General features: G+C 38.0%; 1 protein-coding gene across 1 annotated transcript in view; it reads right to left on the reverse strand.

The window, feature by feature from the left end:
• Positions 1-2,907: 2,907 nt before the first annotated feature.
• Positions 2,908-25,386, reverse strand: part of C2HXorf58 (chromosome 2 CXorf58 homolog) — a 66,332-nt gene continuing 43,853 nt past the window's right edge. Inside the window, exons 8-9 of the mRNA XM_036744659.1 lie at positions 3,800-3,959; positions 2,908-3,268 (exon numbers count right to left, since the gene is read on the reverse strand). Coding sequence (XP_036600554.1) covers positions 3,101-3,268; positions 3,800-3,959 — 328 coding nt within the window. The 3' untranslated portion in view covers positions 2,908-3,100. The remainder of the gene's footprint in view (positions 3,269-3,799; positions 3,960-25,386) is intronic.

The raw sequence follows: 25,386 nt of genomic DNA on the forward strand, positions 1-25,386 counted from the left end.
AACCACTCATTGTCCTGGCACACAGCTGTAGGTCAGCACTCCTCCTAGGTACAGATCTTTGCCTTAGTTCATGCTGGATCTGCAACCCAACACTAGGATCACAGTAACAAAGGTGTAGGCTTTCTTCCTGCTACCCTCCCAAGGGAGGCAGGGTCAGGGCCAATCCTTACTGAATCCACAAACACTCCTTGCCCTGGAGGACAGCTGCAGATTAACCCCACTCATTGCCAGAGGTGGTCTCCTAAATCCACACAGAATTTGCAATCCCAGCTCTGAATGACACAGTGGCTGGCTGGCTTCTGATCCTAATCCAGCCCAAGCTGGAAAAGTGACTTTGCTGTTTTCTCTTTGGATCTTTCCACCTTGTGATCTCAGATCTTTAATGGAGTACTGCAGGGGAGAGCTGGACTATTTACTGCCACCTTATTCTGCCATCTTGGCAGCCTTGTCCGTACTTGTCCTTTAAAAATATAAATTCCTTCTGCGCTCTAGCTCTCACTTCAGGGCCTGGGCTCCTGATGGGTGAAAGTTCTCTTTATCTAGCCCCATCTCACGTTTAGCCATCTTCATACCATCCCATGGCTCTGGCTTCTGACCCAGCATACCAGCCCCTGCCTTGGGCCCCAGGCTTCTGATTGCTAAGAACTCTCCATATCTCTAGACCCAGAAGCCACTCTGTTGCTTTCCAGCCATCTTCATTCTATACTGCCACACATGTGCTCTTCCTTCTCTCCCCATATCCACTCCCCCCAGCTCTGGGAATGGCAACAAATGCAACACGTGTTGTCTTCCCTGATTAGAATGATGGCATTTCTGTATTTGTGATTCCAGAGCCTAGTACAAGGCCTGGCACATAATAAATGCTTTTCCATTTGTTCATTCACTCAAACATTCATTCACATCAATGTTGTCACTATGTCACTCACCTTTTTTCCTCAGTGGAATTTTCTCTTTGTCTCTTCAGAATTTCATTCTTGAGAGCTTCCTATCCTTCTGGACCAACTTCTCCTGTAGGATTTTAGTTTGTCAGATTCCTACCTCCCTTCCTTATGAACCCTCTGAAACTGTTCTTCCTGACTCCAGGGAAAATGTCTACTTGTTCTACCTATTCTCTGAGATGGGGTGGTCACTTCCCTGCAACGTTCCAATCATTTTGACCCTAGCAAAGAATTCCTCCCTGCTGATGTGAGAATGTCCTTTTGTTGATTCTCCTAAAAGAAATCCTTGTTTGGGCTTTTGCCTTGATTAAAGAGGCGAACTCAGCAACTTAAAAATGGTTTATTCAACATCAAGGCAAAAAAGCTTCGGAGGGCCGGTGCCATTGAGCTGGGGTCTGGGCTCTTTATAGACAAGAGTGTCTTCCATGTAAGGGCAAAGGTATTTTGATTGGTCCAGGTTTCAAATGAGGAGATGGGGTGAGCAAGCATGCACCACTGCTATGCAGGCTATGGGCCATCTATTCAGGTATCATTGAGCATGCCGCCTCCATCTGAAGTAACTGCCAAGTGCTCGGGATTTTAAACAAGGTTTTAAAAATGGAGTCTTCCAGATTCAGCACAATAACCGATTGCCCACAATTCCTTTACATTTTAAATGAGCAAATCATCGTCAAGACAAGTCAATAAATTGTTAGCTGCTCTTTGTTTTGAGGAAAGCTCCCGCACATGCTGGAGTAAAGTCTCCTGTGGCTACTATAACAAGACCTCTGTGTCAGTTGAGGATTTGTTTTTATTAATAAGCCACTCTAGATTTTTACATGTAGCAAGTATAGGATAAGACCTGTGCTTACAGAGATTATTTTAGCAGCTGTGCGAAGGATGAATTGGAAAGGGGGAAAGGAGGAAAGCTGGGAGACCAACTAGAAGACTATTCTGATATTCCAGTAAGAGGGCCTAAACTAGGGTAGCAGCGATGTGAGTGAAGAGAAGGGTGTGGTTTTGAGAGATATTATGATAAAACCAATAATGCTTGGCACTTAATAACTGCTTACTGAATTGAATGGCAAATGAGGTTTAATTATTGCAGTTTAACGATCATGTCTCTGGACTTTATCACTGCATCTGACTATTATCTGCCGTTGGTTTGGATGATGGGGATACTTCTCAGTTTAATGAAGTAACTTGTGATAAGGAGATAAAGACAAAGAGATAAAAATTTCAAAATCTCCCAAGCTCAACTTTTGTCTAATACAGTTCTAAAATCCATGGGATAGTAAATCACTTTGTGGATACAAAGGGACTGTGAAATGTCTGTACTAAATTCCCATAGTGTATTTCCATGGAAAGAATACCATTTAACAGCAGTATTATTATCAGAATATTCTTAGGAGTAGATGAAATTCTCTTATGTGGCTATGCAACCAGGTTCTTTTCACCAAAACTGCTCATCAAATTCATACATTTTAAATGTTCATCACAATGGAAATTAAGTCTGTTGTTTCAGAAATGATTATCATAGAATTATTTTTGTTTCATTAATGCCAGCCACTGGGAAAAACAGCTATTTTACACTAGATTAGAATCGCAGACAAGTTTTTGTCATTGTCAACAGTTCCCTAAGTTAGGTAACTGAGTTTAAAAGTTTAAAACATTAAGTAGATTATTTGTTCAAAACAGTTTTCAATTTTATATTTGAAAAATATCCAAAGAGAATATGTAAGAGTAAACATTCTCAGTAATGATCTTGCAGGTCATATTATTCCTACTGTTGCAATATTTGGCAAAACATGAAATAGAAAATATTTTGGAGGCTAACTGGAGTACAAGTTGTATATTCTGTGAATTCTATTCTTTATGCAAACCAAGAAATGTTTAGGTATTTAAAGACGATGACAGAACAACAAAACTGATTAAGATTCCAAGAATGGAGTCACTTATCATTAATCATATAAAACGATGCAGCATTTTACCACATCCATTAGAGTATTTATTTTTATTCAAATTTTGATGGACAGGAGCATTTCTGTTTATAGCACATCAAAGTACTGCTTAGAAAACTTACCACTTATCTTGGGTTCGGAACAAAATCTACATACCTGTATTTGTTAATACTTCTATTAATCATTTATATATTTAAGGGTATGGATTATTTTGTTAATTAACTATGAGTTATCAAGACATAGATCTTTGGTCCAAGTAAATAATTCCTTTGCTTCTTGCTCCAACTCATCATCTGAAGGAGGCGAGTTAATTCCCAAAATTTCATAAGATGGAGTAATAATAACAATACGGTGCTGATTTTTTTCATTTGTTTTTTGCGTATTTGGTTCCTGGTTAAAATTAGAAATAAAAGTAAGAAATGCTTTTTATTGTTACTGTGATATTTACTGTAGCCCTGAAATAAATTCAAATGGAAGTTACTTGCATCTTGGGAAGAATATGAACAGAGATATGCTGAATCACAAGTGTCAATATATAAGTATAATAGTTTTCAGCTAAAAATGTTGAGGCAGAGCCAGGACACTGCTTTTCAGTTAAAAAGATATTCTTTTCCTGCTAATACTAGACTGTCATAAATGGACTTCATAGTAGCAGCATATCAGAATAACTCTATTCTCAATGAAAGAATTTCTATTTGCAGAGTTAAATAATGGATGCTTTTTAGAATAGCAAATAGCATTTTAACAGTTTTTAAAAAATATTTTTACCAAGATGAAAATAGCTTTAATACTGTCAAAAATACTCACCATATAAATGCTTCTGAATAAAGCTAATGGTTAAGAAAATGAGTAGAATTTCCTGGGAACTGTATCTACAGGAAGATTAAACATTTTTCTGACCATTCTGCGCTTTGGACTTACTTCCATATTTTTCTCCTGTTCCTTCTTATAAGCTCTTCTCATTTTTGCAATCTTCATCCGTGCTTGCTTGGAGCGACGGCCTGAATGCTTGGGCTTTGCTAGTTGTTGATAATATTGTTGTAAAGAAGAGACACTTAAAGAAGAGGGTGAAGGAGAAGTCCTGTAAAAATTATGTGTCATCAATTGATTTCAATGAATGGCCAGTCACAAAATTTTTTAGAGAACTGAATGGCAAATAGGATCACCCACTGACCTCTAAGGAGAACTCAAATGTATGTCTGTAGTAATGTGTATGTGCATGTGAATGTGTACACACAGACACACACACACACACACACACACACACACACACACACACACACGAGGGAATTGAGGGGATTAGGACAGCAAATGGTTAATTATGGGAATTGGATGAACCACACTGACTCCATCTTGTAACTTAATTCTGGAGCTAGCTCAGTTTCAGTTCTATTCAGTTATGGGTCTAGTCGAAATTCTGTCTTTTGAGAAAAGTTTATTCAACTGTGGGAATTGGGATAAAACCTTATTGCATTGTTTGAACCTAGCCCTATGTGGCTAGGAAGCTGAACCACCTCTCCCTGCTTCGAAGAGACCCTTAACCAAGAACTTAGGTTATACTGAGTAGAAATGTAGTCAGATTGAAAGATTGATGCATGGAGATTCGTTTGTTTGTTGTTGTTTTCACAATTGTACATCTCTAGCAACCCATATGTCTTATCTGAAAACTGGCCCTGTAGTGATGAGTTACTATTTCCATGTTCCCTTGATTTTTAAATTTAAAGGCTCAAAGAAAAATGCTAATTGGACCCAATTCCAACAAGAATTCCTAAAAGAGTTAAAGGAAGCAATAAGAATGGAAGAGGAAAAATTGGGAAATGAGAGTGATGCAAGAAAATTATGAAAAAAAGACTCAACAACTTGGTGAAAGTCACAAAAAATACTGAAGAAAATAACACCTTATGCCCATCGATTTGGGAGTGGCTGAACAAATTGTGCTATGTAACTGATGGAATACTCTTTGTGCTATAAGAAATGATGAGCAGGATGCTTTAAGAAAGACTGAACACAAGCTGACACCAAGTGAAATGTGTTGTGTACGAGGCAAAATGATCAGCTGTGAATGACTGAGCTCTTCTCAGCAACACAGTGATCCACAACAGCTCTGAAGGATTTCGGATGGAAGGCGCTGTCCATCCCCTGAGAAGGGACTGATGGGGTCCAAATACAGAATAGAGTACACTTTCTTTACTTTATTTTTCTTGAGGTTGTTTTTTTTTTTGTTTATGTTTTCTTGCACAAGATGACTAATATGGAAATATGCTTGGCACGACTGCACCTGTATAACCTATATCGCATTGCTTGCCTTCTCAGCAAGAGGAGTGGGGTGGGAGGAAGGGAGAGAATTTGGAACTCAGAGTTTTAAAAACGTTTAAAAATTTGTTTTTACATGTATTTGGGGAAAAATAAAATACTAAATAAATTTTTTTAAAAAATAAAAAGAAGTGTTGGACTATCCAAAAGCCGTGATCAAAGAAAAAGCCTAAAATCACATTCAAGAAATTATCAAGGAAAACTACCCTGATATCTGAGATCCAGGGGGTGAAACAGGAATGTCAAGGGACGGCTAGGTGGTGCAGTGGATAGAGCATTGGCCCTGGAGTCAGGAGGACCTGAGTTCAAATCTGGCCTCAGACACTTGACACACTTACTAGCTGTGTGACCTTAGGCAAGTAACCCCAGTGCCCTGTCTTCCCCTCACCCCAAAAAAAAAAAAAAAAAAAAGAAATAGAAATGTCAAGAATTCACTGATCACCTCATGAAAGAGATCCCAAAGTGAAAACTTACAACAATATTACAGACAAATTCTGGAGTTACCAGATCAAAGAGAAAGTATTTCATGCAGCAAGAAAGAAACAATTCAAATATTGCAGAGCCAACAATCAGAATCACAAAAGATTTAGTGACTTTTGCATTAAAGGAATATGATATTCTGGAAGGCAAAGGAGCTACGGTTACAACCAAGAATCACCTACCCAGAAAAAGTAAATGTCATCTCTTGGTGGGGGGCGGGGCAGGGCAGAGAATGGATATTTAATGAAATAGAGGACTTTCAAGCATTCATTCCTGGTGAAAAGACCAGGGCTAAAAAGAAAATATGACATTCAAACACAAGACTTAAGAAAGGCCAAAAAAAAAAAAAAGTAAACATGAAAGTAATCAGAAGGGACTCAAAGTCCAACTATTTACATTCTTATATGGGAAGATGATACATGTCAACAACTAAGGAATTTATCATTATTAGGGAAGTTAAAAGTTTACATAGAGAGAGGGTATGGGTGTGAGTTGCTTATATTGGAATGATCTAAAAAAAAAGAAAAGAAAAGAAAGGAATGAGAAAAGGGGATGCACTGGGAGAGGTAGAATGGAGGAAATTTTCTCACATGAAAGAAGCATGCAAGGAAGAGCTGTTATAATGAAGGGGAAAAGGAAGGGGGCAGTGGTCGATACCTGAACTTGTCTTTTATTGGGATTGGTTCAAAGAGTGAATATATCTACACACTCAATTATGTAGAGACATGTAACTTACCCAACCAGAAAATAGGAGGGAAATAAAGAAGGGGGAGGGAATGATAAAAGGGAAGGCAGATTAAGGGAGGCAGTGGTGGGAAGCAAAATAGACTTTTGAGGAGGGACAGGATAAAAAGAGACAGAGAGGAAGAAACAGAAGAAAACAGGATGGAGGGAAATGCAGAGTTAGTAATCATAACTGTGAATGTGAATGAGATGAGCTCATCTGTAAAACAGAAGTTAACAGAATGGATTAGAAATGAGAATCCAACAACATGTTGTCTACAAGAGACACACTCAAAAAGAAAGACACATACAGAGTTCAAATAAAGGGCTGGAGCAGAATCTAATATGCTTCAGATGAAGTAAAAAAAGCAGGGGTACAATTATGATATCAGACACAAAGCAAAAAGAGCTAATTAAATAGATAATCAGGGAAACTACATTATGTTAAAAGATACCATTGAGAGTGAAGTAATATCAAAAAATTTTACAGCCAAGTTTCTCTGATAAAAGCCTCATTTCTCAAATATATACTGAATATGGGACTGAGTCAAATTTATAAAAATAAGAGCCATTCCCCAAATGAAAAATGGTCAAAGGATATAAAAAGGCAGTTTTTAGAAGAAATCAAAGTTATCTTACAGTCACATAAAAAATGCTCTGAGTCACTAAGTCATTTAAAAATATATTTAATACTGTAATTTTACTGTAATACTGTAAATTTAAAACATTGTAAAAATAATCTTTAACATTCATTTTTTAAAATTGTGAGTTTCAAATTCTTTTCTTCCCTCTGTCCTCTCCCACCCTCACAGAGAAGGGAAGAAATCTGATATAGGTTACGCATGTGCATTAGGCTGTGAAAGAAAACACAGACCAAAAAAAAAAGAACCCCAAGAAAAATAAAGTTCAAAAATTATGCTTCTGTCTGCATTCAGACTCCATCAGTTCTTTCTCTGGAGATGGATAACATTTTCCATCATAAGTCCTTTGGAATTGTCCTGGACCACTTTATTGCTGAGAATAGGTAAGTCATTCACAGCTGACCATCTTACAATATTCCTGCTACTGTGTACAATGTTCAACCTGGTTCCACTAATTTTACTTTGCATCAGTTTATGTAAATCTTTCCAGGTTTTTCTAAGAGCATCCTGCTCATTATTTTTTACACTACAATAGTATTCATCACATTCATACCATACAACTTGTTCAGCCACATTCCCTGATGGACATCCCTTCAATTTACAATTTTTTTGGCCACCACCAAAAGAGCTGCTATATATATTTGTGTACATACAGGTCCTTTTCCTTTTTTTTTCTAAATTTCTTTAGGATATAGACCTAGTAGTGGTACTGCTGGGTCAAAGGGTTTTATGTCCCTTTGGCCATAGTTTCAAATTGCTCTCCAAAATGGTTCACAAGTCCACTGACAGTGAATAAGTGTCAATTTTCCCACATCCCTTCCAACATTTGTCGTTTTCCTTTTGTCTTATTAGCCAATTAGATAGGTATAGGATGATACCTCAAAGTTACTTTAATTTGCATTTCTCTAATTAATAGTAATTTAGAGCGTTTTTTCATACAACTGCAGATAGTTTTGATTACTTCATCTGAAAACTGCCTCTTCATGTCCTTTGATCATTCATCAATTGGGGAATGGCTCTTATTTTTAATAAATTTGACCTAGTTCTCTAGATATTTGAGAGATGAGGCCTTTATCAGAGAAACTTGCTAAAAAAAAAAGATTTTTTCATAGTTATGATTACTGTGTATTTCTCTCCATCTTATTCCCTACCCATTAGTCCTACTCTCTCTCCCTTCACCCTGTCCCTACTCAAAAATGTTTTCCTTCTGACTACCACCTCCTCAAATCTGCCCTCCCTTCTTTCAGTGCACTATCTGTTTTCTTATCCCCTTCCCCTCCTACTTTCCTGTAGGTTAAGACAGATTTCCAACTGAATATGAATGTTATTTCCTCTTTGAGTCAATTCCAATGACAGCAAGGTTCAAGCATTGCCCACCACCACCCCCTTCCCCATTTTCCCCTCCACTGTAAAAGCTCTTGTGCCTCTTTTATGTGAGATAAGTTACCTCATTCTGCCTCTCCTTTTCCCCTTTTCCCAGTGAGTTCCTATTTCTCATCCCTTAATTTTATTTATTTTTTTTTTAGAAATCATCCTATCATATTTGATTCATACCCATATCTTTCTATATATATTTTTCTTCTAATTGCCCTAATAATGATAAAGTTCTTAGGAGTTACACATATCTTCCCATGTATGAATGTAAATAGTTTAACCTTACTGAATCCTTTATGATTTCTCTTTCCTACTTACCTTTTTATGCTTCTCTTAAGTCTTGAATTTGAAAGTCAAATTTTCTATTCAACTCTGGTTTTTCATCAGGAATGCTTGAAAGTCCTCTATTTCATTGAATATCTATCTTTTTCTCCTGCAAGATTATACTCAGTTTTGCTGGCAGGTGATTTTTGGTTGTAATACTAGCTCTTTTGCCCTGTGGAATATCATATTCCAAGCTCTCTGATCCTTTAATATGGAGCCTGATAAATTTTGAGTCCTGACTGTGGCTCCGTGATATTTGAATTGTTTCTTTCTGGCTGCTTGCATTATTTTGTCCTTGACCTGGGAGCTCTGGAATTTGGTTATAATTATTCCTGGAAGTTTTAATTTTGAGATCTCTTTCAGGAGGTCAGTGGATTCTTTCAATTTCTATTTTACCCTCTGGTTCTAGAATCTCAAAGCAGTTTTCCTTGATAATTTTTTCAAAAGATGATGTCTAGGCTCTTTTTTTTTCATCATGGGTAGTCTAATAATTTTAAAATTATCTCTCCTGGATCTATTTTACAGGCCAGTTTTTTTTTTCCAATGAGATAGTTCACATTGTCTTTTCTTTTTTCATTCTTTAGATTTTTTTGTTTTATTGTTTCTTGATGTTGCATGGAGTCATTAGCTTCCACTTGCTCAATTTTAAGTTTTAAGGAATTATCTTCTTTAGTGAACTGCTGTGCCTCCATTTGGCCAATTCTGTTTTTCAAGGAGTTCTTCTCTTGAATGAATTTTTATGCCCCTTTCATCATTTGGCCTATTTAGGTTTTTTTTTTTTAAGTTGTTATTTTCTTCAGTGTTTTTGGTTTTTTTTCATGCTCCCTTTACCAAGCTGTTGGCTCTTTTTTCATTATTTTCTTACATTATTCTCATTTCTTTCCCTAATTTTTCCTCTACCTCTTTTATTTGATTTTTAAAATCCTTTTTGAGCACTCCCAGGAATTCTTTCCATTTCGCATTCACAATTCATATTTTTCTTTGAGACTTTGGATGTAAGCAGTTTTAACTTTACATCATTTTCTGAATTTGTGTTTTGATCTTCTCTGTCACCATAGTAACTTTCTATGGTCAAGTTCTTTTTGTTATTGTTGTTTGCTCATTTTTCCAGCCTATTTCTTGACTTTTAACTTTATGTTAAAGTTGGCCTCTGCTCCTGGGTAGAGGGAGAACTGTTCCAAGCTTCAGTCTTTTTTTATTTTGGGTACAGATGTTTTCAGAGCTAGTTCTGGGGGGTCTGTAAGTTTTTAGTTCTTCTAGGGTGATAAGCTCTAACGTGAGGTGTGTTTACTACTCCCTTTGTCTGTGTTCTGGTCTGTGAAGAACCACAGGCACTCTTTTCTGCTCTGGAACTGTGACCAGGGTCCCTCTTTCCCTATGGCCACAAGCTCTGATGTGCTAGTGCTCCTCCTTGCTTTGTGACTGTGATCCAGGACAGTGACTCAGATCTGCATATGGGCAATGCAACAGAGTCCTGCACCCAGTGCCAGCAAAGGGACCCCTGTAATTCTCTTTTGACAATTGACTGAGAGCTCTGGAAGCTGCTGCTGCTGCTGATTCAGTTGCCCCCAAGGCCTGATGCTATTTTGCTGTGGCATGGCCAACATGAGATTGTGCTCCACTATCACCCTGGTGTAACAGACCTTTCCTGCTGACCTTCTAAGTTGTCTTGGGCTGGAAAATTGTTTCAGCCCATCCTTTCGTGGATTCTGCTGCTTCAGAATTCATTTTGCGGCATCATTTAAAGTTGTTTGGAGGGGAATTTGGGAGAGCTCAGGTCAGTCTCTGCCTCTTCTCTTCGCTCCCCCCCCCTTTTTAAATCACTATTGATTAGAGAAATGCAAATTAAACCAACTCTAAAGTATCACCTCATACCCATCAGAAATGACAAATGCTGGAAGAGATGAGAGAAAAATGAGTGCATTAATAAACTGCTGGTGGAGTAGTATACTGGTCCAACCATTCAGGAGAACAATTTGGAACTAGATCCAAAGGGCTCTAAAACTCTACATACCAAGGATTGAGCCAAGATGGCAGAATAAAAGCAGGGACTTGCTTGAGATCTCCCCCAAACCCCTCCAAATACCTATAAAAATGACCCTAAACAAATTCCCACAAAATGACAGAATTAAACTAATTTCCAGCCCAAGACAACATGGAAGGTCAACAGGAAAGGTCTGTTGCACCAGGCTAGAAGAGGAGCACAGACCAGTAAAAAGCGTGCAAGCACAGACCAGCCCTGGCAAACTCAAAGCAGGCCTCAGGGGACTGAATCATTAGCAGCTGTGGTGGTTTCCAGCCTTCTCAACCCATAAATGCCAAAGACAACTTATAAAGTCAGTAGGAAAGGTCTGTTGGACCTGGGTGAGAGAGGAGCTAGTCTGGCCTCAGCCCCCAGCGTGGTGGCAGTGGTGGTGGCATCAGTAGCAGCTGCTTCTGGAGCTCTCAGCCCACAGATGGTGGGGGGATCAAATGGTTGATCAGAGGGGGATTGCAGGGATCTCTTTCCTGGTGCTGAGGCAGGATTCTCTTGCTTTTCCCTGTTTAAATGTGGGTCACAGTCCTGGGGCAAGGAGGACAGCTGGCATGGCAGAGCTTGTGGTGGTGGTGGAGAGGGAATCCTCCTCACAGTTCCAAGGCAGAAAAGAGTACTTGTGGTCACTCACAGAACAGAGCACAGGCCAGGAGAGGAGTAAACACCTCTCCTTTGATCATACCACCTTGGAAGAACTGAAAATTTACAGATCCCTACAAGTATCTCTGAAAACAGTTGCACAAAATCCCTGAAGCTTGGGACAGTGCACCTTCCACACTGGAAGCAGCGTCCTACCTTGACAAAGTTCAAAAGTCAAGTAATTGGCTGAGAAAATGAGCAAACAGTGGAAAAAAACTCAGACTATAGAATCTTACTTTGGTGACAAAGAAGATCAAAACATACAACCGGAAGAAGACAACAAAGTAAAATCTCCTACATCCAAAGCCTCCAAGAAAATTATGAATTGGTCTCAGGACGTGGAAAAACTCAAAAAGTATTTTGAAAATCAAGTAAGAGAAGTAGAGGAAAAACTGGAAAGAGAAATTAGCAAAACGCAAGAAAATCATGAAAAATGGGTCAACAGCTTGGTAAAGGAGACCCAAAAAAATACTGAAGAAAATAACACCTTAAAAAATAGACTAACCCAAATGGCAAAAGAGCTCCAAAAAGCCAATGAGGAGAAGGATGCCTTAAAAAGCAGAATTAGCCAAATGGAAAAGGAAGTCCAAAAGCTCAGTGAAGAAAATAATTCTTTAAAAATTAGAATGGAAAAAATGGAAGCTAATGATTCTATGAGAAAGTATGAAATCATAAAACAAAACCAAAAGAATGAAAAAATAGAAGACAATATGAAATATCTCACTGGAAAAACAATTGGCCTGGAAAATAGATCCAGGAGAGAGAATTTTAAAATTATTGGACTACCTGAAAGCCATGATCAAAAAAAGAGCTTAGGCATCATCTTTCAAGAAATTATCAAGGAAAACTGCCCTGTGATTCTAGAACCAGAGGGTAAAGTAGAAATGGAAAGAATCCACTGATCACCTCCTGAAAGAAAGAGATCCCAAAAGGAAAACTCCTAGGAATATTGTAGCCAAATTCCAGAGTTCCCAGGTCAAGGAGAAAATATTGCCAAGTAGCCAGAAAGAAACAATTCAAGTATTGTGGAAACACAATCAGGATAACACAAGATTTAGCAGCTTCTACATTAAGGGATCAGAGGGCTTGGAATATAATATTCCGGAGGTCAATAGAGCTAGGATTAAAACCAAGAATCACCTACCCAGCAAAACTGAGTATAATCCTTCAGGGGGAAAAATGGACATTCAATGAAATGAATAGAGGACTGTCAAGCATTCTTGATGAAAAGACCAGAGCTGAATAGAAAATCTGACTTTCAAATACAAGAATCAAGAGAAGCATAAAAAGGCAAACAGGAAAGAAAAATCATAAAGGACTTATTAAAGTTGAACTGTTTACCTTCCTACATGGAAAGATGATATTTATAACTCATGAGACCTTTCTCAGCATTTAGGGTAGTTGGAGGGAATACAGACACACACACACACACACACACACACACACACACACACACACACACACAGAGGGCACAGGGTGAGTTGAATATGAAAAGAGGATATTTAAAAAATAAAATAATAAAATTAAGGGGTGAGAGAGAATGTATGAGGAGAAGGAGAAAGAGAGGCAGAATGAGGTAAATTATCTCACATAAAAGAGGCAAGAAAAAGCTTTTACAATGGAGGAGAAGGTGGGGGAGGTGAGAGGGAATAAGTGAACCTTACTCTCATCGGATTTGGCTTAAGGAGGAAATATTCAATTGAGTATGAAAATCTATCTTACCCTACAAGAAAGCAGGGGGGCAGGGTATAAGAGAGGGAGAGATGATGGAATGGAGGGCAGATTGGGGGAGGAGGTAATCAGAAGCAAACACTTTTGAGGAGGGATAGGGTCAAAGGAGAGAACAGAATAAATGAGGGGTGGGATAGGATGGAGGGAAATATAGTTCGTGTTTCACAACCTATTATGGAAGTGTTTTGCATGATTACACATGTATAACCTATATCGAATCTCTTGCCTTCCCAATGAGGGTAGGTGGGGAGGAAGGAAGGGAGAGAAATGTGGAACTCAAAAGTTTTAAAAACGAATGTTAAAAATTATTTTTACATGCAACTGGGAAATAAGATATACAATAAGCAATGGTGTATAGAAATCTATCTTGTCCTACAAGAAAATAGAAGGGAAGGGGATAAAAGAAGGGGGGGTGGTGATAGAAGGGAGGGCAGCAGATTGGGGGAAGTTGTAATCAGAATGCATGCCATTTTGGGGTAAGGGGAGGGGAGAGATGGGGAGAAAATTTGGAAATCAAAATCTTGTGGAAATGAATGGTGAGAACTGTGGAGTCTGAATGCAGATTGAGGCACACTATTGACTCTTTTTTTTTTCCTCTTTTTTGGTTTTGTTTCTTCTCTCTCATGATTCATTCTATTTGTCATAATTCTTCTTTACAACTTGAGTATTGTGTAAATAAGTTTAATGCAGTATCAGACTACATGCCATCTTGGGGGGGGGAGGCGGGAGAGGAGGGAAGGGAAGAAAATTTGAAACTCAAGAACATGTAGAACTGAGTGTTATAAACTAAAAATAAAAAATCTAATTAAAAATATAAATAAAAAAAAGAAATGAATGTTGAAAACAAAATAAATTAATACATGAAAAAAAACCGCTCTGCATCCCCTTTGATCCAGCAATGCCACTACTAGCTTTATGTCCCAATGAGATCAAAGAGAAAGGAAAAGAACCTACATGAACAAAAATATTTCTAGCAGCTCTTTTCTGGTGGCGAAGAATTTTCCCCATCAACTGGGGAATGGCTGAACAAACTGCGGTATGTGATTGTGATGGAGTCCAACTGTGCTCTAAGGAATGATGAGGGAGGTGGTTTCAGAAAGAAGATCTGAGAGATCATGGCGCACAGTTACAGCAATGTTGTGATGATGATCAAGTGTGAAAGATCTAGCTATTCTGATTGATACAGTGATCCAAGACAATTCCAAAGGACTCATGATGAAAATATGCTCTCCTACTCTGAGAGCAAACCAAAGTAGAATCTTCTCACTTTTCCAGCTTTTTAAAAAATATGGCTAAGAGAGGATTCTGGGAAGATGGCAGAGTAGGTCAGAAAATTCCAAGCTCTCAAGATTTTCCCCGACAAAAGAGATAAAATAGCCCCTCAGGGTGAACAAAGTGCAGATGAAAATAAATAAGAGTAGGGGACACAATGAGGGTCTTCCTGGGACAATCTGAGAAGATCCGAAAGACAATCCCAGGACAGGGTTTGGTCCTTGTGCTGAGTAAAATCCTCCAGGCTAGGACCACTTAAACAACAAGAGGCAAGTCCTGGAGTTAGCTGGGTTGGGGGGCTGCCTCAGCCCCAACCCCAAAAACTCTTACCCTTGGGAAAGTGAGGGCAGTTGGGCATCTGAGCCAGGAAAGATTGAGGAAATCTCTGCTGACAAGGAATACCAGACCCAGCTGTGCTGCAGAGAGCACCTGCCCACTGAGTGCAGAAGCAGTGGGGCGGAAAGCCCCTGGCTGTGGGCACTTACAGGAGGTTCGAAGTTTGGTTCTGGTTTGAGGCTAGAGAAGAGAACCAAAGATCTGAGGCCAAAGGCACTATCCCCCATGCCCCAGGGCTAGAGGTGATTACAAAAATTTAGCTCTTACTACAAAAAAAAATCACAGGCAGAGGAGAAAGAATCCAACCACAGAAAGTTATTATGGGAATAGAGTAGACCCGGGTTCATCTTCAGAGGGGGATTGGGTTCGTCTTTTGTTTTCGAAGAGGACTGTGGCATCAGGGAAATGATGACATGACTGGCAATTGACTTTGATTTAAGTGTGGGAGGGCTGTGCAAGGTCACCAGCCTCACCTTCTCCTCCAGAGCCATCTGGGTCCGGTGACCTGCTATTCATCAGGATGACTGGAGATGACCCAGGATGCAATGGAAGACCCTGGCCCTTTTAGGCTCAGGCCTTTTCATGTACTCACTTTGAGTGAGGTACTGAAGCAAAGAAACCCTCTTCTGCCCCAAAGAGTAATGTCAAATAATCACCTGCCCAAAAAGAATTCACAGAAGAACTTAAAAAAAGACTTTAAAAATCAAATGAGAGAGAGTCTGAGGAAAAACTTAAAAAAAAAAAGGAAAATCCAAGATAAACAAAAATATGACAAAAAGAAAGTCAATCAATTAGAAAAGGAGATCCAGAATCTTAAGGAAGAAAATGACACCTTCAGAATTAGAATTGGGCAAGGGGGAGCCAGTGGGGAGATCAAAAAATAATTTTAAAAATATAAAGGATGAAAAAATAGAAGAAAAAGTGAAACATCTTATAAGAAAAACAACTGACCTGGAGAACCAGAGCAAGCAGAGAAAACATAGTCCGATTCTTATCTGAAAGCTATGATCAAAAAAGAATCTTATCAAGATTCTTTTCTTATATCATAATAATACAAGAAATAATTAAAGAAAATTGTCCTGAAACATTAGAACAAGGCAGGGAAGTAGAAATGTAATAAAATCCATTGATCTCCACTTGAAAGAGATCCTATGAGGAAAACTCATAGGAATATTATAGTTGAATTCTGAAACCCTCAGCTCAAAGATAAAATATTATGGGCAACAAGAAAGAAAACAATTTAAATATGATGGTGCCACAGTTAGAATCACACAAGACCCAGCAGTGGAGAAACTAAAGGACCTCAGATTTTGGAACACTATTTATCAAAGAGCAAAAGACCTGGGGTTCCAGCCGAAAATATACCCAGCAAAGTTAAGCATAATCATGAATGAAAAAAAAATGGACATTTGATCAACTGTCAGACTTCCAGGACTTTGTTAAGGAAAAAAAAAACACTTGAACTTAATAGAAGATTTGATATACAAGAGCCAAGAGAAACATAAGGTATGTACCAAGACTGATTACAAGAGATTCAATAAGGACAGACCATTTACCTTTTATGCATGTAAAATATATGTCTAAGATTGTCATTAGCAATTGAGCAGTTTCTAAGAAAGACTGGGGTAGACCTGAGTAGGATATGACTTTAAAAAGTAAAATCATCTAGGAACAGTTAAAAAGAGTAATTATCTTATACAAATGAGGTGTGAGAGGAAGAACCAACCCAGAGGAATTAGATGGGGGAGAAGGACTGGTAGTTCTGGTAACTTACTTTCATCGAAAATGGATTTATGAGGGAACAATATACATATATATATATGTGTGTGTGTGTGTGTGTGTGTGTGTGTACATATGTATATATATATACATGAGAATAAAGAAGTCTTCTAAATTCAGAAGAAATAAAATGGTAAAGGGATAGGAAGGAGGGAGAGGATATGGGAGGGATCATTAGAGGGAAGGGTGAGGGAATAGGTTAAAGGGGGTGTATAGAAGGGTGTTTAGATTTATGGGAATGGGAGGATAGGGTAGGGATCCTGGTGGGGGGGAGGCAAAGTAATGGGAGGGCAAGGTAGCAGACAGAAGTAAACTAGAAGAATTAGGAGGGATAGGAAATAAGAGATATGCATAAACATAAAAACAAAGATCAAGTGTAGAATTTATTAGGGAAAACATATGTCTACATACGTATGTATGTATGTACATATATAGGCATGTATGTGTGAATATGTGTGTATACATATGTGTGTGTGTATACATATATATATATATATATATATATATATATATATACACACACATCCATAATATATCCACATTTAATTGTAGCCTTCTGGCAAGCGGGGATGGAGAAAAAGAACAAAGTAAAAAGTGCACAGCAGAGGACAAAAGAAAATTTACAAGGAAGGAAAGAAAAGATGGATGGCTCTCAACACAACATGTAGTATTTATCATACAGGCTTTCTTGAAATGAAAATTTATTGTCATATATTATGAATCCTCTCTTATGGTCTTCTGTGCACATGACATGATTTTTTTTCTTTTCTTACTTTGCATTTAAGTTTTAATATTTAAGTTTATGATATGTTTCTTTTTCTTTTTTCTATATTTGAGTTCTGCTGTTTGAGTCTAAAATTAAAAAAATTATGTCCAATATGGAACTATAATTTGCATGATTTCACGCGTATAATTGATACCATATTGCTTGCCTTCTGAATGAGTATGGGAAGGAGAGAATGGGAGGGAGAGAATTTGGAACTCAAAATTTAAAAAGAAAAGAATGTTTAAAATAAATCAATAATAAATCAGAATTTTTAAAAAAGAAAGCACTTGAGTTCTTGGACAGAGCTAGAACTTGTTACGATTAAACAAATTTTACAACAGTGCTTACTCAAGAAAATATACAGTGATTTATTGGAACATGATCTTCACATACTGTGTCAAAAATAATAGAAAATTATTTTATACCTAATCCAGACCTGAGGTCAAAGAATACGCTCACTTTGCTTTTATTTTCTAGGAACTCCGAGCAAGAATCTTGATGAGGGAATTCAAGGGTATGAATGGGGCCTGAGCCCTTTACAGAAGTTAGAATTCTATTTTAGAACAGGAGGCCCACACTTCAGTGAAGTTATAGGTCCATTAGGAAATACAGGAGACGATGGGCACACCACTCATCAAGGGCTGCCAGCGGGCAGCAGAGAGTTGAGGGAGCAGTGTTAGGATCTGTGAACTCTACCAAGAGCTTGTGTTTTGGTACCTGTGACACCCCGTGTCTGGATGCCCTCTTTAACATTCAATTCAATGTCTCAGAATGACCCACCATTATCTTGCCTCAAGTTCCTATGATTACTTGCCCTGGCTGTCCCGTGAGATCCTCTGATAACGACTGTGGCACGCACCTGGATCCCAACCTCAGGCACTCACTGCGCTGTCTTCTCATAGGGGGTCCGGCGGCTGGTGATATCAGAGATCATCTTTTCTAACCCCTTCACTTTAGTAAGGAAGCCGAGCCCCGGAGTGCTAGGAATACACAGCTTCCACTACGGGAACATGCGAGAAGATAGGGAAGAGTTCAGAAGTTATTGTGAATGATGCACCCGTAGCTGACCTTGCCAAATTCTGCAGAGTTCTCTCTTCCCAAAATCAGAGACAGTTAACAGCACGTCATGAACCCTAAGACTTCGCAGAGATACAGACATACACAAAGAAACACAATCAGAGAAAGCTGCCAAGGAGAACTAGACCTGGGAGGCTGCCTTGTTCTAACATGAAGATAATTTAGCTGTCCGTTGCTCTTCAAAGACAGTGAGCTCTGGAAGCTGCAGTATAATGTCAGTTCAGAAAACTTATAAGGAAGGCTTACTTCCAAATTTTATGAGGTGTTGATAAGCAACTATAGAACAGAGGACAGGATAGTTAAAACCCTTATCAGGCTTATTGGCAATAGCTGCTGCCTCAACATCCCTATGGCTAAGTTGTCCTGCCTTCTTCACTATGGTAACATAAAAGGCCAAGTGACCTACTCAAAGTCATATAGTGATGATGGCTGGGGCCAAAAGTAAAACCTAGGTCTTGAAGACTTCCCAGTCTCTTTAATACATCATGCTGCCTTAGACCATGGTGTTATGTGGCCAATGTGTTTTGTGCAGAGAAAAGCTCTTGTATGCTATAATACTACCTCAGGCCACCGTTTTGAAAATTCATACCTTTGGTCATGCAGTAAATGGATTAGAGAGTAGGGATGGCTCAGTGAAACCCATCACGACGACTGTGAAAAAAGATTTATGATACACTAACAATATGGATCAGTCGTAGTATCATCAAATAGACAAGTGAACGTATTTCATTCCACAGTATCACAGAATAGCTGTGCTAAGCCACCAATAGTTCCTCTTTAGTCTTCTTTCCCCTTCACCATCTACATATTTTGGGAGGATGGAGTCTAGAGACGTGATTTCAGTGGCATAGATAATTTCTGGTATGAAAATTCCCTCTAGAGGATTGTGGAAAGATGGCAGAATAAAGCAGGACATTACCTGACTCTCCCAAATTCCCCTGCAATTTGAATTTTAGATGGACAGAAATAATGAAAACCAGTAAAGCAGTCATCCAGCCCAAAAGAACTTGGGAGGACATTAGGAAAGACCTGACTTATTGGGGTGGTGGTCTGGCCGGAAACGAAGGGTAGATACCAGCTGTGTTGGCATGGGGGATTTGGGAAATTTCACTCCACAGATGATGGGGTGGGAGGGGCAGGTCACTGATAAGGGGAAGATTGTGGGGATCCTCTGCTGGCACTGCACCCGGGGCCAAGGCTGGCATTGACCAGAGACAGTCCCAGGCTATGGCTATGGGTAAGGAGAGGGGTGGGGGCTCTGCTCGCTGTTCCGAGATGGAAAGGACTGGTTGTGGTTGAGGAGAGTGGAGTCTCTGATCTCAGTTCCAGGACAGGGGGGTGAACTACTACTCTGCAGCACAGAGACTGTTGATACATTTCCAGGACCAGCAGGGAGTGAGATGATTTGTGGTGGCAGCAGTGTAGGGCCCTGGTGGTGGCTCATGGATGGAGAGGAGTACTTGAGGTCACTCATTAACCAAGACATAAAGTCAAAGAGCAGTGAGTACACCTGGACTTGGATCATAGCACCTTGGAAGGACCAAAAGAAATCAAAGATCCCCAACAACATGAAAAACTTGAAGCCTGAAACATTATCCCTCACACTCTGGGATCAGAGCCTGAGCCTAACTACAGTTAAGAGCCAAGAAACAGGCCTTTAAAAATGAGTAAACAAAACAACCAGATCATAGTTCCTACAGTGACAGAGAAGATCAGGGTTCAAACTCAGAAGACAATGAAGTCAAAGCAATTACTTGTAAAGCTTCAAAGAAAAAATGTAAAATGGATACAAGCCCAAAAAGTTTTCTTGGAAAACATTTAAAAAGACTTTAAAAATTGAGTAAGAGAGGTAAAGGAAAACCTGGGAGGGAAATGAGTAATGCCAGAAAAAAATCAAGAAAATTATGAAAAGAAATTCACCCAAATGGAAAAAGAGATCCAAAAACCAACTAAAGAATATAAGTCCTTAAAAATCAGAATTGGGCAAGGGGAAGCTAATGACATCATAAAACATCAAGAAATAATAAAATCAAAAGAACAAAAAAATAGAAGACAACATGAAATACGAAATATCTCACTGGAAAAATAACTGCCCTGGAAAACAGATCAGGAGAGGTAATACAAGAATTGTTGAACCATTTGAAAGTCATGACCAAAAAAAGAGGTTAGACATTATACTTCAAGATATTAAGGAAAATTTCCATGAAATCTTAGAGGGTAAAACAGAAATAGATCACCTCTTGAAAGAGATCCCAAAATGAAAATTCACAAGATCATTATATCTAAGTTTCAGAGCCCCTAAGGTCAAGGAGAAAATATTGCAACTATCTAGAAAGAAACAATCCACATGCTGTGAAGCCATAGTCAGGGTAACATAAGATTTAGCAGCTTCTACATTAAAAGATCAAAGGATGTAGAATATGATATTCCAAAGAGCAAAGGAACTGGGTTTGCAACCAAGAATAATCTACCCAGCAAAGCTGAGTGTAATCCTGCAAAGGAAAAAACTATATTTAATGAATTAAAGGCCTTTCAGACATTCTTGAGGAAAACACCAGAACTGAACAGAAAACCTGATTTTTAAATACAAGAATCAGGAGAAACATAAGAAGGTAAACAAGAAAGACAAACCATAAGGGATTTAATAAGGTTCAACTGTTTACTGTTTCATATGAGAAAATTATATTTGTAACTCTTAAGAACGTTAAGAGGGTTTGAGTTGCATATGATGGAATAATCCTAAAAAATAAAATTGAGTAGGGAGGGGTAAAATGGAGTGAATTATTTCATAGAAAAGAGGTGTGAATGGAAGAACTTTTACAGTAGAGGAGATGATGGGGAGGTAGAGGGCAGGCAGTGTGAGAACCTTATTCTCATCAGAACTAGATTAAAGAGGAAATAACATATACATCTTTTTGTTATATAGTCATTTCAAGTCGTGTCTGACTGTAACCCCATTTGAGGTTTTTTTTTTTTGGCAGAGACAGTGGAGTGGTTTGCCATTTCCTTCTCCATTTTACAGATTAGGAATTTAGGCAAACAGGGTTAAGTGACTTGCCCAAGGTCACATAGCTAGTAAGTATCTGGGGCCAGATTTGAACTGAAGAAGAAGAGTCTTCCTGACTTAAGGCCTGGTACTCTATCCACTGCACCACCTAGTTGCCGTTACATATATATCTAGTTGGGTATAAAAGATAAAAGTCTTCTTAACTTACAGAGAAATAGGAGGGCAAGGGGATAGAATAAGGGAGGGGTACTTAGAAGGGTGTGCAGAAACAAATTAATCTTCTGAGGAGGGAGAAGGGGGAGAGAGAGAGAGACAGAGAGAGACAGAGAAAGAAAGAGAGAGAGAGAGAGAGAGAGAGAGAATGGATAAACAGTAGGAAAAAATAGGATGAAGGGAAATATATAACTACTAATTATAAACTTTGAATGTGAATGTGATAAACTCACCTATCAAATGAAACTCAAAAGCAGAAGGGATCAAAAACCAGAACCTGACAATATGTTGTTTACAAGAACACATTTAAAAATGAGAGATACACACTTAATAAAGACAAAAGGCCATTCACTATTTCACAAAAACTGCTGGGAAAATTGGGAAATGGTATGGCAGAAACTGGGCATAGACCAATATCATACACTGTATACCAAAACAAAGTCAAAATGGGTTCATGATTTAGGAAGCTGATACTATAAGCAATTTGGGAGAGCAAGGAATAGTTTACCTATCAGATATATGGAAAAGGGAAGAATTCATGATACAACAAGAGATAGCATTACAAAATGCAAAATGGATAATTTTGATTATGTTAAATTGAAAAATTTTTGTATAAACAAAATCAATGCAACAAAGATTAGGAGGGAAGCAGAAAATTGGGAGAAAATCTTTACAACCAGTGTCTCTGATAAAGGCCACATTTCTAAAATATACAGAGAACTGAGCCAAATTTATAAGAATACAGGTCATTCCCCAATTGAGAAATGGTAAAGGATATGAATAGGCAATTTTCAGAGGAAGAAATTAAAGATATCTATAGGCATATGAAAAAATGCTTAATCACTATTGATTAGAGAACTGCAAATCAAAACAACTCTTAGGTACCACATCTCTCCTGTCAGATTGGGTAAAATGACAAAACAGGAAAATGATAAATGTTGGAGAAGATGTGGGAAAATTGGAACGTTGTTATATTGCTGGTGGAGTTGTGAACTGATCCAGCCATTCTGGAGAGCAATTTGGAACTATGCCCAAAGGGCTATAAAAATGTTCATACCCTTTGACCCAGTAATACCACTTCTAGGGCTGTATCCCAAAGAGATCACACAAGTGGGAAATGGACTTATCTGTACAAAAATATTTATAGCAGCTCTTTTTGTGGTGGCAAAGAATTGGAAATCAAGGGGATGCCCATCAATTGGGGAATGGCTAAATAAGTTGTGGTATATGAATGTAATGGAACACTATTGTGCTATAAGAAATGAGGAGCAGATGGACTTCATTATAACCTGGAATGACTTATATGATGTTGAGTGAGAGGAGCAGAACCAGGAGATCATTATACACGATTACAGACACATGGTATCTGAAAGGACTAACTTTGATAGACTTGACTCCTCTCATCAATGCAAGGTTCAAAGATAGCTCCAAAAGACTCATGATGGAAAAAGCTACGCAGATCCAGAGAAAGAATTACAGAGTCTGAATGCAGACTGAGGCAAACTTTTTGCTCTCTCTTTTCTTTTTTTTCCTTTTTTCCTTTGGTTTCGTCTCTCCTTTCTCATGATTCATTCCATTAGTTATAATTCTTCATTACAACTGGATTATTATGTAAATAAGTTCAATGTGAAGGTATATGTAGAACCTACATTGGATTACATGCTGTCTTGGGGGGTTGAGGGGAGGAGAGGGAGGGAGAGAAAATTTGGAACCCAAAAACTTGTGGAACTGAGTATTGTAAACTAAAAATAAAAAATAAATTTTGAAAAAATGGCTGAGTGGAATTTATTATGATCCAGATCATGTAAAAAAAAAAGGCAGGGGCAGCAATTATGATCTCGAAGTTAAAGCTAAAGTAGATTTAGTTAAGAGAGAGAAGGTAAACTACATCACGTTAAAACGTACCATAAATAATGAAGTAATATCAATACTAAGCATGTATGCACCAAATGCTATAGCATCCAAATTTATAAAGGAAAAGGTAAATGAATTACAAGTGGAAATAACAAAACTGTAATGGTGGGGGACTTCCAACTTTCCCCTCTCAGAACTAGATAAATCTAACCAAAAAATAAGAAGCAAAGGAGATGAGTAGAATCTTGGATAAGCTAGATATGATACCTATTTGGAGAGAACTGAATGGGAAGAAAAAGGAATATACCTTTTTTCAGTGGTATATGGCACTTTTACAAAAATTGATCATATACTAGGGCATAAAAACTTCATAGTGAAATGCAGAAAAGCAGAAAAATTAAGTCCATCATTGTGAAATCATAATGCAATAAAAATTACATTTAATAAATTATGTGGAAACAGATTAAAAGTTGATTGGAACCCCTACTATTCAATTTGGTACTAGAAACGTTAGCTGTAGCAATAAGAGGAGAAAAAGAAATTGAAGGAATTAGAACAGGCAAAGAAGAAACTAAATTATCACTTTTTGCAGATGATACGATGATTTACTTAGAGAATCAAGTAAAAAACTACTTGAAATAATAAACAACTTTAGCAAAGTTGCAGGATATAAAATAAACCCACATAAATCCTCAGCATTCCTATACATTACTAACAAAGCCCAACAGCAAGACATAGAAAGAGAAATTCCATTCAAAGTCACTGTAGACACTATAAAATATTTGGGAGTCTATCTGCCAAGAAAAACCCAGGGACTATATGAACATAATTATGAAACACTTTTCATGTGAATAAAGTCAGATCTAAATAAATGGAAAAATATCAGTTGCTTATGGTTAGGCCGAGCTAATATAATAAAAATGACAATTTTACCTAAATTAATCTATCTATTCAGTGCCATACCAATCAAACTACCAAAAAATTATTTTACAGAGCTGGATAAAATAATAACAAAATTCATCTGGAAGAACAAGAGGTCTAGAATATCTAGGGTATTAATAAAAAGAAATGCTAGGGAAGGTAGCCTAGCCATACCAGATATTAAACTGTACTACAGAGCAGCAGTCATCAAAACTACCTGACACTGGCTAAGAAACAGAGTTGTGGATCAGTGGAATAGGACAGGAACACAAGATGGAGAAGTCAACAACTACAGCAATCTACTCTTTGATAAACCCAAAGAGGCCAGCTTCTGGGCTAAGAATTCACTATTTCACAAAAATTGCCAGGAAAATTGGAAAATGGTAGGGCAGAAACTGGGCATAAACCAATATCTCACACCATACACCAAAATAAAGTCAAGATGGGTTCATGATTTAGGAATAAAGGCTGATACTATAAGCAATTTGGGAGAGCAAGGAATAGTTTACCTATCAGATTTATGGAAAAGAAAAGAATTCATGACCCACCAAGAGATAGATAGCTTTACAAAATGCAAAATGGATAATTTTGATTACATTAAATTGAAATGTTTTTGTATAAAAAAAGCCAATGCAACAAAAGTTAGGAGGGAAGCAGAAAATTGAGAGAAAATCTTTACAACCAGTGTCTCTGATAAAGGCCTCATTTCTAAAATATACAGGGAACTGAGCCAAATTTATAGGAATACAAGTCATTCCCCAACTGAGAAATGGTGAAAGGATACAGGCAGTTTTCAGAGGAAGAAATTAAAGATATCTATAGGTACATGAAAAAATGCTTGAAATCACTACTTATTAGAGAAATGCAAATCAAAACAACTCTTAGGTACCACATCTCTCCTGTCAGATTGGCTAAAATGACAAAACAGGAAAATGATAAATGCTGGAGAGGATGTGGGAAAATTGGAACATTGTTACATTGCTGGTGGAATTGTGAACTGATCCAGACATTCTGGAGAGCAAT

This window comes from Trichosurus vulpecula, chromosome 2 (genome assembly GCF_011100635.1).
Source record: "Trichosurus vulpecula isolate mTriVul1 chromosome 2, mTriVul1.pri, whole genome shotgun sequence".
Taxonomy (NCBI): Eukaryota; Metazoa; Chordata; class Mammalia; order Diprotodontia; family Phalangeridae; genus Trichosurus; species Trichosurus vulpecula.